Here is an 18,931-nt window from a genome sequence, read left to right as displayed (position 1 = left end):
AGATTGGCTCAGCACGTAGCAAAAGTGCTTTCACCACTTAGAGGAAACACTAGAGCGTCTGTGAAGGATTCATACCAATTTGTCAGCGATATTAAAGACCTAAAATTAGCTGACAATGAAACTATGGTCAGTTTTGATGTCCAGTCTCTTTACGAGCTTACCAGTACAAGATTGCATCAGAATTGTATCTAAGAAGTTAGCAGAGAATAACATTCCTGTGGAATATGCAGAACTACTCCAACATTGCCTTACATCTGGCTATATGTTGTGGAATAATCAGTTCTATGTACAAGTTGAGGGGGTAGCGATGGCTCCCCTGTATCTCCGGTAGTCGCCGATATATTTATGGAGGACTTCGAGGAGACAGCCCTGAGTACAGCCCCGGTCACCCAAGGTTTTATAAACGGTACGTAGACGATACTTTCACAATTTTACCATCTGATAAAGTAACTGCATTTTTAAATCACCTTAACTCCATCAACAATAAAATCCAATTTACTATGGAGTTAGAACACAATAAATCTCTTGCTTTCTTAGATGTTTTAATCATCCGTAATCCTAATCAGACCTTAAGTCATACTGTATATCGGAAACAGACCCATACTGATAAATATCTGAACGGTGAATCTCATCACCACCCAAAACAGTTAGCTACCGTGGGCAAATCTTTGTTTCAGAGAGCACAAGGAATCTGTGACGAGAAACACCTGGCCGCTGAGCTGCAACATGTCAAGCAAGTACTGCGAGACAACAAGCTCCTAATTCCACGCCGCCGTCACAGAAACCGAGTGAAACCAGCCACAGTTGAACGTGTTCCGGTTGTATTACCATATGTAAGAGGAGTCACCGACAAGATTGGCTACATCCTGAAGCGTGCTTCCATAAAAAACTTATTTTATGCCGCCTAAGAAGATTAGTCAATTTTACCACCTGTCAAGTGTCACATACCTCTACAAGAACCGGGAGTATACAAAATAGATTGCAACTGTGGCCTCTTATATCGGGCAATCAAAAAGAAATATAGGGACCCGCGTAAAAGAACATATAGCTGACGTGAAACACCGACGCTCGACGAAGTCTGCAGTCGCTGAACACTCTGAGGGAGGCGCCAATCATTATCTGCGACTAGACAAGCCACAAATCCTCGCCAAAGAACACCGATTCCTGCCTAGAATGATTCGCGAGGCTATTGAAATTAAAAAACATCCTAATTTCAATAGGGAAGATGGTTGGAAGCTTGCACAAGCCTGGGATCCAGTTCTACATTTAATTAAATCGGAACCCAAAAGACCGGCTGCCAGACTTCAAGACACTGTGAGCTCATTCTGCGTAGATCGGACCACCAACAGCTAAAATTTAAAAAATTTAAAAAAGTCGTATAATTGTAAAATGTAGGTAGATATTGTAACTTTGACTTTACGGATGAACAACACCTCAGTCCCCCCGTGACCATGAAGGCTGCAAAGTCTTCGAAACGTCGGGAGAAAATAAAATACTAGCACCGCGATAGAATCCGAAAATTAGTTTAATTTCAATGTCTAACATTCGCGTAAACATAAGAAATCATTATGCAAACCAGTACGGACTGGAACTTGCCAACAAAATACGCCGGTTGGAGAATTTGAAAACCAAGCGCGCAAGATTCTGCACATCATTGAATTTCTTGAAGAGATGTCGTGACCACAATCTCATCCCTACGTGTGTCAAGCTATCACCTAAGAAATACATACGAGGGAGCGCTAAAATTCTTAACCAGGCGAGTACAAAACTGTTACGAGCTACCATACACGAAACACGATCCGACCTCCAGTACATAAATAATTGTGTTGAGATTATATCCAATGAATTGAAGACAGAGTTATCAGCATTTGATTTTAAAAATTGCATCGATACCTTAAACAAGCGCGAAACCTCAAAATATAATGAATGCAAAATAAACATATAATAAAATACAACAAATTACTATCAAAATTAAATGTCGATAATCTTAAAAACACCGAGTGTAGGAATGGAACGTGCGCGACCATAGATAAGATACACTCCCGCGCAAACCATGGACAACGCGCAGTAATAAATCTGTCAAAACAAACATTGGACGAAAACACAATTCAGGTTTTATCGAAAGGCTTAAATTTTGCTGTTACTCCACGAAGGATACCGTATGAAGACATTATTTGCAATGTTGAGAATAGTCTCTTCAAAAATAACTTGAAACAGGAAGATTCGGAGGCGATACGCCAAGACATTTCGTTAATTTTGCGTCAAAAGAAAGTGCCGAAACCAAATCTTCCAAAACACGAATATATCGCTTTAAAGAACTTGCGATCGATGAAGGACCTTACCATTCTCCGTGCAGATAAAGGAAATGCGACAGTAGTAATGGATACGTCAGACTACAATAATAAAATGGAACAACTTTTATCGGATGTAAGTACGTATAAAATAGTCAAATCAGACCCGACTACTAAAGTATTAAAGGCTACTAGCTCTTTAATAAAAGATTACCCGATAAGTTAAATCTTGACGTAAACTTGCTCGTTCCTTCGTGTGCAAAACCGCCTAAACTGTATGGGTTGCCGAAAATACACAAATTAAATGCTCCGCTACGTCCCATAGTGAGTCAAATCGACACACCAACCTACAGATTGGCTCAGCACGTAGCAAAAGTGCTTTCACCACTTAGAGGAAACACTAGAGCGTCTGTGAAGGATTCATACCAATTTGTCAGCGATATTAAAGACCTAAAATTAGCTGACAATGAAACTATGGTCAGTTTTGATGTCCAGTCTCTCTTTACGAGCTTACCAGTACAAGATTGCATCAGAATTGTATCTAAGAAGTTAGCAGAGAATAACATTCCTGTGGAATATGCAGAACTACTCCAACATTGCCTTACATCTGGCTATATGTTGTGGAATAATCAGTTCTATGTACAAGTTGAGGGGGTAGCGATGGGCTCCCCTGTATCTCCGGTAGTCGCCGATATATTTATGGAGGACTTCGAGGAGACAGCCCTGAGTACAGCCCCGGTCACTCCAAGGTTTTATAAACGGTACGTAGACGATACTTTCACAATTTTACCATCTGATAAAGTAACTGCATTTTTAAATCACCTTAACTCCATCAACAATAAAATCCAATTTACTATGGAGTTAGAACACAATAAATCTCTTGCTTTCTTAGATGTTTTAATCATCCGTAATCCTAATCAGACCTTAAGTCATACTGTATATCGGAAACAGACCCATACTGATAAATATCTGAACGGTGAATCTCATCACCACCCAAAACAGTTAGCTACCGTGGGCAAATCTTTGTTTCAGAGAGCACAAGGAATCTGTGACGAGAAACACCTGGCCGCTGAGCTGCAACATGTCAAGCAAGTACTGCGAGACAACAAGCTCCAAATTCCACGCCGCCGTCACAGAAACCGAGTGAAACCAGCCACAGTTGAACGTGTTCCGGTTGTATTACCATATGTAAGAGGAGTCACCGACAAGATTGGCTACATCCTGAAGCGTGCTTCCATAAAAACTTATTTTATGCCGCCTAAGAAGATTAGTCAATTTTACCACCTGTCAAGTGTCACATACCTCTACAAGAACCGGGAGTATACAAAATAGATTGCAACTGTGGCCTCTTATATCGGGCAATCAAAAAGAAATATAGGGACCCGCGTAAAAGAACATATAGCTGACGTGAAACACCGACGCTCGACGAAGTCTGCAGTCGCTGAACACTCTGAGGGAGGCGCCAATCATTATCTGCGACTAGACAAGCCACAAATCCTCGCCAAAGAACACCGATTCCTGCCTAGAATGATTCGCGAGGCTATTGAAATTAAAAACATCCTAATTTCAATAGGGAAGATGGTTGGAAGCTTGCACAAGCCTGGGATCCAGTTCTACATTTAATTAAATCGGAACCCAAAAGACCGGCTGCCAGACTTCAAGACACTGTGAGCTCATTCTGCGTAGATCGGACCACCAACAGCTAAAATTTAAAAAAATTTAAAAAAGTGGTATAATTGTAAAATGTAGGTAGATATTGTAACTTTGACTTTACGGATGAACAACACCTCAGTCCCCCCCGTGACCATGAAGGCTGCAAAGTCTTCGAAACGTCGGGAGAAAATAAAATACTAGCACCGCGATAGAATCCGAAAATTAGTTTAATTTCAAAGACTGAAAGGGTTATATTCATATATACAATGATCATCCACTATCAGGTGACCCAGTTTCTTCCTTATTTCTTTTGGTTTATACTGTAGGCTTGTGCTGATTTTTTCTTTGTTTCCTTTTGCCATAAAAATATAAATCAAGTAGACTTAAATTAAATTTTCGCCATACATCATTCGCACGGCCATTTTATATCTGAGATAATTCTGAATTTCTTCCCGACAGTCCAAATATATATTTTTATTTATTTACTGAAAATGGGTAAGTTTTAGTTTAAGTTGCTTAATCAGTGCTAAAAGTATAAATTTAAAATAGTTGGAAGAAATTGGTTTATGGTTAATGGTAGCATATTGTTTAGGAGACCTTTGAATAATGAACATTACCGTCATAATTGCTATTCTTACCATATGCAATAGGATATACATAGACGTCACGGCCACCCTGTAGTCAAACTTGTTGCTATTGTCCTGGTGGGTAATTTCTATCGCCCCTGATTTAAAACTCGCTTTAGAGACCCAAATATGAGTGAACATGATACCACGAGTAAACCTGTAAGTTTCTTCGCGTTCTACTATATGGAGAACTTCTATAAAATTGTAAAATAAAATTGGGATACATAATTGATGATTCTTCAATACCTTTTAGGCACAAAATATCCTATTGGACAAACGAACAGTTTTTGTTAGAACTCTTTAATTATGCGACGGGTCGATAGCATTCCACGTCGATGACCGATGGGAGTCATTTGCAATTTAAAGGGAATTTTCTATCCAATTGAAGCATAAAACGAAAGGTAATGCAAATGTAACCGCGGTGGCGACTATTGGAACGAATTCGGTTTCCAATTGGAATAAATGAACGCGAAAACATAAAGTTTATTTTTTTACGGTAGCGGTAGTGGATATTTTTTTTGTAATTTCGAGAAACTGAGACAGTAAAACAATATAATTAAAAATCTTGAGTCAAGAAAACAGAAATTTTAAATAGTAACAATCATGATTACAGACCAGACAGCGCCCGATGGTAAGTGGATTGGGCTCCAATAGAATGTCGACTGACGAGAAATGATTACCCCTTGGCAGTCGACACAATCATGCCGGTCCGTTGGAATAGGATATACACAGGCTGATCCCGGAACGCGACACTTACCTGGGCCACTATGGCGGGTTTTAACACTTTGTGTACGCTTGCTATCCGAGCCGATGTAAAATATATCCTACCATAATATTTTTTTCAGAATCTATTAACTTTCATATTAAACATATCTAAAATTCAACAATACAATATAATAATAACTAAATACATTGCCGTTTCTCTTAATACAAAGCAAATACACATAAATTTTATTCAACGCTACAAAATCTGAAGCCGTTTGCGATACGATTTCATTGTCAAAGGAACTGCGTGCTGGTTCAAAACGTTTTTCATATATAATGTCGTCGTTCAATTAAATTTGAAAGCAATTCGGCGAAATAATTGGCGCGAGGTGAATATCAATTTTGACGGTAATTAGCTTTGGCCCGGAATTTGTTAGGTTATAAAATTTATTCATTATAACGGAATAACTCTCGGTCGCGGGTCTGCTTACGTGAAAAAGTTTTCGAGGGTCACAAATTATCATTATCAATTATCATTCGTATCGTTTCAATGGTTCAGCCGTGACAGCGTAAGGGACAGACATACTTTTACATTTATAAAATAAATATGGATAGGAAAATGTTTCTATTACTTTGGATTTGGATGCACATTTTGGTGTTCGTGAGATAGATTTGTAAGAAAGAAGTGTACACTGTTATAAGCAGGTCAATAAAAGGCCAGTTTACGGTGGTCGTTCATTGCATACATTACAGTTAGAAGTTAAGGTTAAAGGTTTGAACTAAGGACTAGCCCTGTTTTAGAACCAGAAGCATAGCTAGCGACGTATTAGTGATACGGAGCCACCGAGCTTTAAGGATCTTCTTGACCCATAAGTTAAACTAAGCGGCTGCCCAAAAGTACGCTCTACCCTCAAGAGCCCCTAACAATATTGATAGGGCACCGTTATGACAAGCTACATCACTGAGTAGAGCTATAGTGTATTAGCTTTTTTTATATAGACACAGCAAAGCGACTCCACTGGACCTGATGATAAATAGAGTGCGGTCATAGCGTGTCAAATGACGTAGGATGATCATCCCTCGCTAGTCTACGTAATTATGCGATCCTGTTTGAAACCATCAATATATGTACTACGTACTAGATTTGGCGTTTCGAACATTTACTGTGTTCAATAGAATTGAGCTGTAATGTATTCAAACTGATTTTAGTATGGTATCAATATTACATGACATACTTAGTAAAATCAGCCTAAATTTTCCACGTAAATTACCTAGACAACCTATTACAAGAACATTTTATATACCACAAATCCGTACTAATATTGGATTTAACTCGCCCATTGTAAAAATGTGCAGTGAGTATAATGCTCTCAACATTAAATATCCCGATCTGGACATATTCAGTTCATCACTATCCAAGTTCAGAAGGGAAGCGCTGATACACTTGCTTGACGAAGTAGGTTAGAGTTTATTATTTAATGTTAATTTTATTTATTTTTTTTCTATTCTTGAATATTGTTTTTTTTTTAAATATTTAATTTTTTAATACATTTTGATTGTAATTCATAGTTACTATAAGTTAAATTTTATTTTTACTATTTTCAAACTTTGTTTTTGTTTTGTACCCACTCATTTTAATCCCGTAACGAGGCTCTGTTATGTTTGTTATAGTATTTTCTGGTTTTATTTTATTTTGTAATTCTATCTAGATGTTATTTGCGTGAGAATGCTGTGCATACCTGTAATAGTCATATGTATCAGAATTTGTATTATTTATTATTATTTGTGATTTTTAGATGCATGTGTCACTGGTGTGTTATTGAATAAATAAATAAATAAATATTGTTGCTTGTGGTTGTGTACGAAGTGGCGCTCATAATATAAAAACACGAGTCTAAGTGCAAACCTGAATGAATAAAAAATATTAGTCAAATAAATAAAATTATTTGTTGTTCAAGTGAATAAATAAGTTATAACAGTGACGTTTTGTTTGCCATTTCAGTTCAGATCTTAAACAAATAGTTTATATAGACGTTCGTGTATAGAATATACGTCAATGTTTGAAACCGTATATAAATACAACTAGCTCACAAAATCGTTTGGCCTTCGTAAAAAAAACTTACCGGAAAAATCTGCCGACAACTCCCATTCCGAACTGCCTGCGATTGGAATTATCAGCCAAAGGTTCAAGCATGGGACTGTGTATCCTGACTCCACCCGCACCCCATGACACACTCCTCTCCGGCCTTCTATACTCCACCCCTCCCGACCCTAGAGGAGATCGGGCTCTGAAACAAAAATACCGACCATGTATTCATATGTACATATATCATGTCTTTTTAACACAACAAAAAAACACAAACACTTAAAAAAAAGAGGAGGTTATTCTCTTTTCAGGTGGCCAGAGAAGGGAATCCCAAATATTACTACGTTCATCATCATTATCATTTCATTCGGGAATCGTCTACTGCTGGACATAGGCTTCCTCCATTGAGCGCCACAGGGACTGGTTCTGGGCCGCCCTCATCCATCGGACTCCGGAGACCCTCACCAGATCATCGGTCCATCTCGTGGAGGGGCCTGCCTACGCTGCGTCTTCCAGTTCGTGGTCGCTGCAGAACTTTTACTACGTTAATTTTCATGTAATATGGGGAGGAAGTTGTTATCATGTGTTTTTTCCCTTTTTAGTAGCTATACGTGTTATATAAAGTGTCTATAGTATATAAGCGACTTATTGGAGTAATAATTAAATATTGTCATGTACTTTGACTTATCTTAAGCGCAACTATGGTCGCCTACGTGATGAATAAAGCTTTTTATTTTTTTATCTCCATATTTCGCCAGTTATGTGGGATTACATATAATAGTGCTGTGCTATTTATGCTCAATTCTAGATTCGGCACGGCAGTCGTATAATAGCCAACAAACAACTTGAGCACTGCCACGTGACGGAGAATATTTTGTACGCAAGTTTAATGTACACTAAAGTACAAAAATAACCCGCTATCACGCGATGGTGTGCTCAAGTTTTTGCCGGGCATTATAGATCTACATCTACTCCGGAGAGGCACATCGAAACACCCTCTACGCCGATGTTCTTCAAACTACGCATAATTAAAAAATAATATTTCGAATTCACATGTGATTTTAACGCGAATTATTAATTAGAAGTTCTAACTCAGTCTGGGTCAATGGACTGCAATTAATCAAAAATGCTTTTTTTTAGCAAAAAGGGCTAATTGTAATTTTAAAAGTATAAAAATTAAACAGTATTTTTTTACGGGTACGATAAAGTGACCCTTACTACTTTGTTTATTAGTATTTTAGAAATATATTAACTGATTATAGAAAATAATGTAGAGAAAATTTGCTATCATGATTTCTTATGTTTACGCGAATGTTAGACATTGAAATTAAACTAATTTTCGGATTCTATCGCGGTGCTAGTATTTTATTTTCTCCCGACGTTTCGAAGACTTTGCAGCCTTCATGGTCACGGGGGGACTGAGGTGTCGTTCATCCGTAAAGTCAAAGTTACAATATCTACCTACATTTTACAATTATACAACTTTTTTTAATTTTTTTAAATTTTAGCTGTTGGTGGTCCGATCTACGCAGAATGAGCTCACAGTGTCTTGAAGTCTGGCAGCCGGTCTGCTATTTGCTATCGTAAGAATAAATACATTCTGTTGAAATTGTTGTATATTTTAAAGTTACGGGGCTTACATCCCTTAACTAAAGGATACTAGTCAAAGTTTCAAATACGTATTTAACCATTTTAATAAAGTATTAAGCCCATTTCCAAATTAATTTGCCTTAAATATTTACGAGAATCAAAGGCTCCAATAGTCTAAATCCGTCAACAATTTCGGAATGTCGCTCAATCAAGAATTTTGTTAGGTTCTCTTCGAATTATTGTCATATTTTTCTCGCTCAAACCCAAAGACATTAACAGTATAGTTAGTTACCCAAACACCATTCTTTCCTAAATATCAGTGGGTAAAACCTTAAAATAGATCCTTGGGGGAGGCCTATGTTCAACAGTGGACTTCCTGTGGCTGAGATGATGATGATGAGTGGGTAAAACACCTATAATTCTTCTACAGAATGTCAGATATAAGAATTGTTTTGAGTACACCAAAATTAAATTTATTAATATTGTCATGTGAGTATATACACGTCCAAAGGCATTCCATCTTGCGCTTAGAGTTTGCTAAACTATTAAATCATCAATTTTTTTTCTTATTCTTACTTCTACTGTCAGAATTTTCTCCGACTAGAGCTTTTTTGCTCGGGTTTATTGACCATCCACGTGGTACCTTCAGGAAAAAGGTGATTCAGTTTATTCTAATATCATAAATGCAAAAGTTGGTGCAATTGTTTCTATGTTTGTTAGAAGTAAACGTGAAAACAACTAAACGGATTTAGATGAAATTTGACACACGGGTAGATCATGTCCTGGATTAACACACAGACTACTTTTATCCCCGTAATTTGCTCTTATGGGCAACAATTAAACTTTTAAATCTGATTTTTAAACAATGGCGGTAGCGTAGTGAGTGTTTTTCGACTTTTGTAGTGAAAAGGCTTTTCACACGGGCAAAGCCGCGAGCAACACCCAGTTAACATATAATGGTATAGTAAAAACATTATATTTTTTATCTCGACTCACGTCTGTTAGAACTATGTACAAAATATGTTTTATTAGCTACAAAAATGTGGCAGTTGAATCAGCGACTTTAGCCAAAATTTCTTTCTACAATTGTTAACGGTAAAACAAAATAAAAAATGGGAATGACATATCTTACCGATAAGTCCACTAAAATATGTAAATTTCTCATATATAACGTTAGCGTTTGCGATTGTACAAACGCTAACTACGGCCCGAGTCATACACAAAATTGCATTCACACGTTACTTTAGACATAATACCAGTTTTTCGTTTCGGTAGAGGAATTTGAAATAAAAATAAAATAATCAGCCTTTTGACCCTGGGTTCGGCTAAATATGATCTCCACATTCCTTGGCACCATTCAAAACATCATTCCAATGGTGATTTAGGTAAATACCATCAACGGTATTGACGTACCTTCAGGTAAACCTCGTGGCCTTCATAAAGAAATAGTTTTTATTCATATTAAGCAACGCGCAGACACATTAATTACCAAAAAATTATACACCGCACACAAGGTGTTAAACCCGCCATGAGTCCCGTAAATGTGTCGCGTTCCGGGATCAGCCTGTGTATATCCGTTTCCAACAGGCCGGCATAATTGTGTCGACTGTCGAGGGACCATCTCTCGTCAGTCGACATTCTATTGGACCCCACTCAACTTACCATCAGGTGCAGAAGGGTAAAAATGATGATGACATTATAGTCTTTGTGTGAACGTTGTGGTAACAATAAAAACTATTACTTTTGCAATTGGCTGCTAATAAGGCACGTCGATCACGTCTGCGCAGCCCCTTACAATTCCACGATACGACAGACATAATTTTTCCTTTTATATATTAGTGTCCGAAGGTCCGGTTCGAAGATTTAATCTGGTTCGACCCGTGTCACAAAGATTTGGGTTGGGTTATATTTGTCTTTGATAAGTTACTGCCATGCGTTTACTAACAATACCCATTTGTGTATAAAATCAAATGTATTTGTAAATGTTTGAAATAACATTTTTATTTAAATAATGCGTTTCGAGCGAATTTGAATGCGCTCACATATATTTTATTGCGTCGTAAATATTTTTAATATATTATGATTTTGCACATCCAATTCTACGATGTTACGTTCGACAACGTTCATAGACGTTAAAGCTATCGCTATACCGAGCACAATAAATACGTAACCTTCATTGTTCCCAAAATAATTGAATCAGTTGAATAAACTATACTTTACTACAGCATAATATGATATACTTATAAGGTCATACAAATAAGTCTTAGAATACCTAAAACTGGAAATATTTTTTAGCAATAATCCGATAAATACGCCCGAAATACACCCAAACTCAAACAGAAACTAAATTCGTTGCAACTAATTCCTACACTAATAATACTCGACTTACTTTGTTGAATATTATCAATTAGAGAGTAATTAGGACACAAACATGTATACATTTTAGCGAAACAATTAAAATTAATGGACTTAATAATTAAACGAATACTATGACGGTGCTTCATGTATCAAATATTATGATAAACAAGCGATGAATTATAAACACCATTTGTATTTAAACGTTAGTGAACGTCCAACAAATTTAATTAACGTTATGGAACGTCAAATAAATTCTAATGACGTTTTTAAACGTCCAACAAACTAATTATTGTGGCAATAGAATTATTAAATCCATATTAAAATAGGCAAACATGATATATATGGCTTTTTTGTGTTTGGCTACACAGTCAACACAGGGTGTTCGAGCCCAGAGAAGAATGGGGAAGGAAGGGATTTTTCTTTGATGGATGGAAGAGAAAACGAGAAGAAATGTTCTTAGGCCCTTATGGGTTTCAATGTGAATTCCCAACTACAAGGTATACTCTTTTAATTGTATATCTTTTCTAAGATGGGCAGAGGGGAAAAGGAGAAGAAATGTTCGTAGACCCTTATGAGTTTCAATGTGAATTCCTAACTACAACGTATACTCATTTAACTATATCTCTAAGGCCGCAACAAATATCGGCCCAGGCGAGCATCCAGTGGGAAGACTGAGCGCGATGAACATAGCACAGCTCAAAGTAGACCATACGCAACTATTATGTTGGCCATTCTGTAGATGGATTTTTATTATCTTCGATTATGAACTTAAAGGTTAAGTAAAAATATATGTTGTACACAAATCAGCAGTATCTATTAACAATGGGTCGATCTTTAGAACCCTTAAAAAATTAACTCACCCTTTACTTTCAACATTCTCCTCCTCGTGGTGCTGGAGCGGCGTCGTCGACGTCGGCGGCGTGAAGAACACGTCATCCACGTCAACGTCGTCTTGAGGAGACGCCGCGCTCGCGCGAAACGAGCGCGACCATTGCGCTGACGTCGACTGCCGTGAGCGTCGCGTCACCGCCTGGGTACAATATTATAGTTAATTAGATGCTCAAGCCTTTTATCCACATAGGGGTAGGTAAAGACGCAACAGGTGCACCCACTTTCCGCCATTTATAATCCGAAATCCGAATATGTCATAGGGGGCGAGTATTGCTATCGGGCACAAATTCCAGAATCCAGTTTAATACTAAGTATACCTAATATCACTTTGTCCGACCCGGGGAACGAAACAGTCCCGTAATACAACTACACAACCAAAGCGGGCTTAGTTTATTAGGTTGTCAATACAGTTATAATAATACCGCCCCAGGTTTAATCGATTGGATTTTATCTTATCCCATGTTAACGGTGATGTGCGTGCATTAGCTTATATAACTATTGTGACTATGTACAAGAAAGACTTGATTTTTTTTTTACAAAAGATGTACTGAACAATTGATGACAAAAAAGAAAGCCCGTAGTTTCTTTCCGCCTCTCTTCTTCGGGTAGTCATCACTTAGGTAGCTAGTGAAAGGCTGATAGGTTAGCTAGGTTAGGGCTCATGTCCTCGCCGGTGAGAATCGCGACGAGTTATCCTTCTATTTCCCCCTACTTGCCAGCCCATGCTGGTTACTTCGGTTTGTACCTTGTTTTTATTATAAATTCTATCCCTAATTTAAAATGTTCATAGTTATATAAGTAATTTTAATAGTTGTTTAGAAATAATAATAATTATTCTTATGCTTTGTTTTGACGTATAATAAGTGCAACTTTGTTCGCCTACGTGATAAATAAAGTATTTTTTTTTAATTTTTATATTATTATGAATTACATACTGCCCACTGCTCACGGCCCGTCTCTATTGTTGAGAAGATTTAGGTTTTAATTCAACACTGCAGATTGGCAGACTTCGCATGTTATTCTTAGATTGGAATCGAATCCAGAATTTTAAGATTCTAAGAATCATAATCTCAAACTGATATAATATATCGAAAGGTTAAGCCAAAGCCGCAAGTAATGCACCCACATTCCACAATTTTTAATCGCGAGGTAATCACTTTATTTCCCGTGTCAGTTCGGGGAACCAAGGCGGGTATGCCGGTTTGTTACGTGTACTGGGGCTTCAACTAATACCCCGCAGTAGCCTTTGTCAACGCATTAGAGGCTCACCGGTACCATAAGGCATTATCATAACCTCAGATAACTATTGGAATAGCCTCTGCACTATACTGTGAAAATAGTCCATATTTAATCCACTTTTCACCAATTTCATCTACGTGAAATGATAGATGGGCGGTTGTGGACAACAACTTAGACACTTCTATCGGAGGAAGTCCGCAGCCGTCCCTAATGCGTCAAAGACACCGCGAGTTTTAGTTGGTATGCCGTGCATAGGGCGTATATAGTGATAGGGACTCAGCTCGACTGTCGCCTGCTGTTTACCATCTTTCCGGACAGATCAGCTTCGGGTCGTAAGGTGCAATGAACGCAATATAACTGCTCAAACACCCCTCTATGCTAGGCAGTAGTCATAAGACACTTTCCCCGCGAATAGGTGAAATGATACCAAATTCCAATCACAAGCATCTAAATTTTACGCATCAAAACACACACAAATTTAGCCCCATTTAAAACTACGTAGATCAAATCTGTTTGATTCTAAGGAGTGTATTTGAAGGAAAATTTCCTACATTATAGGTGAGCCAAGCTAATATTTACGACGCTATAACGGTCGCTTCCACCCGTACGACATCGTTTTTGTAATTTATTGCACGGTTATTCCTAATTCTTCCGCATTATTGTGGGATTCCGGCTTGCGATCATAGTTTCGGTTATAAAGTATAAATTTATGGTTACATGGAATATTCATTTGGGGTATTTTAGTATAGGTTATGAGGACCTTAGTTATTTGGATCAGATCAAGCTATTGGGGGTAAAACAGAAATCTCATCTTCTTAATAGTGATAAGGTGTTAACTTACTACCTATAATACAAATATATGCTGGTGTTAAGATATTAGTGTCCGCCCAGAAAGTGACCATACACAAGGTAAAAACCAGCCATAATGGCCCACATAAGTCACGTTCCGGTTAGAGAACTTCTCAGATATGTAGGTTTCCTCACGATGTTTTCCTTCACCGTTAAAGCAAGCGATAATTCACAAAGAATACACACATAATTTTAGAAAAATCAGAGGTGTGTGCCCTTGGTATTTGAACCTGTGGACATTCGTGTCGGCTGTCCGTTTCACAATCAACTAGGCTATCGCTGCTTAAATTGGATATAACTGTTATTTATTTATGGACATTCATAATATTCTATTTCTAATTTTGCTTTACTATAATCCTTGGATTGTATCAAAATTACTGTCCCTACTTGCTTAGGATAGACAAATGGAACGTCAATGGGTTGAAATAGACAATTCAATCATGAGAGTGCATTAGAAAAATTAGTACAAGTGTTCCATAGATATTAGATTCGACTCCTGAACCTAGGACCATTTCTACAAACCAAGAAAGATTAAATAAAGGCATAAAAAACAGACGATTTAACCTTATATTGGAGCAACGCCCTTTAAAAAAGGAAACACGATAATCAACATTTCAAATCAGTTTTAAGACATTTTTATTAATTTGGTAACAATAATCGTTTAAGTTAATTTAATGTATTCGTTAGTTGCGTGCGACGCCAATCCGACTCGCCAACTGATTATCAGATATAAATAAAATTTTAAAATTGCTCATATTTTATGCTTTAAATATTTATCCGTCTGCGTCGGTGGCATAGTGTTCTTGCTTGCTTGTTATGACTACCGCTCCTGATGTCCCAGGTTCGAAGCTCGGGTGAGGCAAAATGATATTGTTTTTTTGCTGATGTGGCGATAGACTCTCTCCGTATCAGATGGGATGCAATACGCATGCTGAAAAGAGCGTCTACAAGTTGCGTCGCTGCCTACCCCTTCGGGTATAAAAGCGTGTGCTTTTCAAAAATAGTAGCATTTGTATATATCCCACTGTATTTTCAAGTTAAAAGTGCCATTAAGCACCAAATCGGGATTCCGCGAAGCGCAAGTCCTTTTAAGTTGTCGAAACGCTTTCTAAAGCCGTATTTATCTAACTTTTAATACTAGGAACTGGGTTAGTTAACACCTGTGACCATAAGAGCTTGAATGTAGGAAATTATCTTACACCTAAACTACAATACAACCGCATTTTAGTGCTAGGACAATTTAATTTATTAATTTAAATTGTGTTTAAACAGGCTGGAACCACATTTGTGAATTATCGCTTTTTTTAACGGCGAAGAAAAAAATCGAGAGGAAACCTGCATACCTGAGTTCTCTATAACAATTTTGAGGGTGTGTGAAGTCTACCAATCCGTACTAGGCCAGCGTGGTGGACCAAGGCCTAATCCTTCTCAGTAATAGAGGTCCGTGCCCAGCAATAGAACTGTATACCGAGCTGATTATTTATTTATATATAAGCTGGAACACGTAGTACTTAAAGATCAAAATATACTTAAATTTATTTTTATTACTCTACGCTTTTAGGTAATCGCTCCCTTGGTCTCCTGTCAAGGTTATAATCTGTGTAATAAGAGGTCCAAGGTTCGTATTTATTATATTTTTTACAACATTTATGTGGAATGGAATCCAACAGAGAGCACGTGCCTACGGCGTAAGTATTCAATAATTTGAGGTGACCCCTAATCAAATGATCTCAGTAGTGAGACACAAGCTAGTAAAAAAAACATAAATTTTCGCCGTAAAATATGATGGCCGTATAATGTCGAACGAAATGTCAATGCTCTAAGTGTTGTAAAATACCTCAAATGGCCTGTTATTAATGTTTACAGACTTTTTTCTAGCTAAAAATATTATATTGCTAGTCATAACTTACGTGGGTGACGGTGTAATATTGCTCTAATAACTAATACGCCGTAGGTTGAATTTCCAGAGACAACATCAAATACTTTCCAAGAATTTTTTCATTGGAAAACATCCTTCTGAGATTATATTTGAAACCAACGTAGTTGGTATACTGTTCTTTCTCGTGACAAAAATACCTCAGGCATGACGTTTTGTCTCTGCTTACCGCGCTATGTGGTACAGAGAAAGCTAACAAATAATTCTGTGAGAATCATCAATCTTCAGACATCATTTTCATTCGATTTACCTTAACACGTTACACTTATAAAAATATATAAATATGGACTTAATACAATAGGCATATTCTCCTAGCCGACCTGACGCCATGTTCGGACATTGCTACTATTTTAATCCAGTAGCGAATGAGTTATAAACTAAACATGTTTGTACACCGAAAATTTTGCCTATTTTTTTTGGTGTCAGACTCCGCAGTCATCACCGGGAAAACCCTCGAATGGAATAATGGAATCCCCGGCTTAGCGACTGCAGGGTCCTGGGGGAAAATTGGGAGGGGATAGCTGGGAAGGAAGTGTGGAGGAAGGACAAGGAAACTTCTTAGGATAGGAGGAAGACAATAAGGTAGAACTGTTCGAGAGCCCTTATAAGTGTCAATATGAATTGGCAACCATAAGGTTTACACACTTAACTGTGTTCCACGAGAAATGTCTCCCCGTGCATGAGCGTGCAGTCGGTGTGAAGACCGAGCGCACAAGAATTGCCTGGGGAGTAATTTTGTCTATTAGGTTTACACAAACGCATTTAATTACTAAATAACTCGCTACTTCACAGGAAGTAAAGTATATTCTTATGGTATTAATGTAAACTTACGGTAACAACATAAGACAGTCCGGTGAGCGTGAGCCGCGCGACACTGTCCTTGCCCGGGCGGGGCAGCGTCGGCGGCGGCGGCTCGCCCAGCGGCGCGGGCGCAGGGAGCACGTCAGGGCGCTCGCGCGCACGCCCCTGCGCCTCCCCGGGCGGCGCTGCGCCCGATGCACCGTACATACTGGAAAAAATCACATTATTAAATTCTATAAGAATGTAATTTAACTACAAAATGATAATATTCGTGTGAAAAACAACAAAAAATAGTCAAAATAAAAACGAAAACCTCTTTCATAATGGAAATAAACTAAAAAGTCATAATCATTGTATGGAAAGAAAAGAAAAATATCAATAAGAAAAAGTCAAAAGAATGAGATTTTACTTTGAAAATTAATAAAAAGAATATATACAAAATACTGGCCGTGGCATATAATTATAAATATAATACTATAATACTCACAAAGAAAATACGAACTCAGACCATATTTACTTAAAATCAAGCTTATTGCTACCTATATTTATATAGAAATATCCTTTCCTATCGACTCTTTGTATGCAAATTGCCAACGTACATCATTACCAAATAAAATTAAGATGAATCAGCAATACAACCGCCCAATTAAATTAGAAGTCACGAATAACATCGACCTAATTTCATGCTGAGGCAATCACAATAATTAGTGAATTTATACAACAAATAAACATAATAATAGTAATACAGCGCTCGATTTCGCATAACATTCTAATTTATTAGTAATAGGTTAGATATCCTAATTACTACGTCATTGTTTGGATAAAAGCGTACTTCTGAAAATAGCCCCGAATTAAATTTAACATAGGTATTTTCAAATGTTGTTTTAGATCGTAAATACATTGACTGGAACGGAGAGTTTGATGTGAATGAAGTCCCCTATCACAGACGAGAATAAGTTAAGCTAATTATGGATGTTCTACTTCCACGCCTGCTTACCTCTTATGGGAGACATACGCGAGCATATACTTCGGCAAAACTCTAGACCGAAGTTAAATTAAATAGCACAGAAATCTCGAAGAATATTTTGTATTGAAGTTCCATAATTGGTACCTAGAGTCGATACTAATATATAAAGCTTAAGAGTTTGTTTGAAAGCTCTCAGGAACTATTAAACCGATTTAAAAAAAAATCACCAATAAGAAGCTACATTACCTCTAAGTGCCATAGGTTAAAATATTTATTCAAAAACTTTTTCATTCAGGCGGTGCGGTGGCTAAATATATCATTCTATTATACTATTAAAATGACGTATGTGAGAACGAAAAGGTTTTATTTCCTAAACTAGCAGTATAATTACATATAGTCTATACATATTACAAAACAAAATCCCCTTTTCTGTCTATCAGTATATTATCGACTTTCTCAAAAGCTACTGAACGGATTTTTATTAAATTTGGTATGGATATAGTTTAAGACCCTGGGAAGGTTATAGGTTACTTTCTACCCCGGGAACATGTATATTAGGAGTTTAATCGCGAGCAAAACTTAGTTATTATATAAAATGAAAAACCAAATTATCTACCTATCCAGAAAGACTTGCATAAGGACGTTTCCGCCTAGCAGTTCATTAAGTCGAGCGCTCCCGTAATATAGGTAACTGAATGAACCAAACCTAGCCAGCAACACAAAAGCAAAGTGCCCTCCCGCATTCGCTCAAAAGACCTCCAAACACAATGAATTTATTTCGAGCGTATTATTTAATTTCATACTAATTAATTTGAAACGTATATTACATGATGTTTTCGGATAAATAATGATGATTGAATTCGTCGTGTATAGGTGTGTTTTGTGAGATATATTGTTAATATGCATCACATTTTTACCAAGCACTCTCAGGTTCGTCCC

General features: G+C 37.3%; 1 protein-coding gene across 1 annotated transcript; it reads right to left on the bottom strand.

The window, feature by feature from the left end:
* Positions 1–7,398: 7,398 nt before the first annotated feature.
* On the bottom strand, positions 7,399–17,233 carry LOC119192493 (the record flags this gene model as incomplete). Its single annotated transcript, XM_037446306.1, has 3 exons — positions 7,399–7,563; positions 12,170–12,339; positions 17,056–17,233. Coding segments are annotated over 3 exons (513 nt in total), but the record flags the coding sequence as incomplete, so codon positions are not given.
* Between the last annotated feature and the right edge of the window lie 1,698 nt (positions 17,234–18,931).

The sequence above is a fragment of the Manduca sexta genome, unplaced genomic scaffold, assembly GCF_014839805.1.
Source record: "Manduca sexta isolate Smith_Timp_Sample1 unplaced genomic scaffold, JHU_Msex_v1.0 HiC_scaffold_2837, whole genome shotgun sequence".
NCBI classification, from domain to species: domain Eukaryota; kingdom Metazoa; phylum Arthropoda; class Insecta; order Lepidoptera; family Sphingidae; genus Manduca; species Manduca sexta.
The sequence above is the reverse complement of the archived record's forward strand: the minus strand, read 5'-3'. Positions and strand labels throughout refer to the sequence as shown.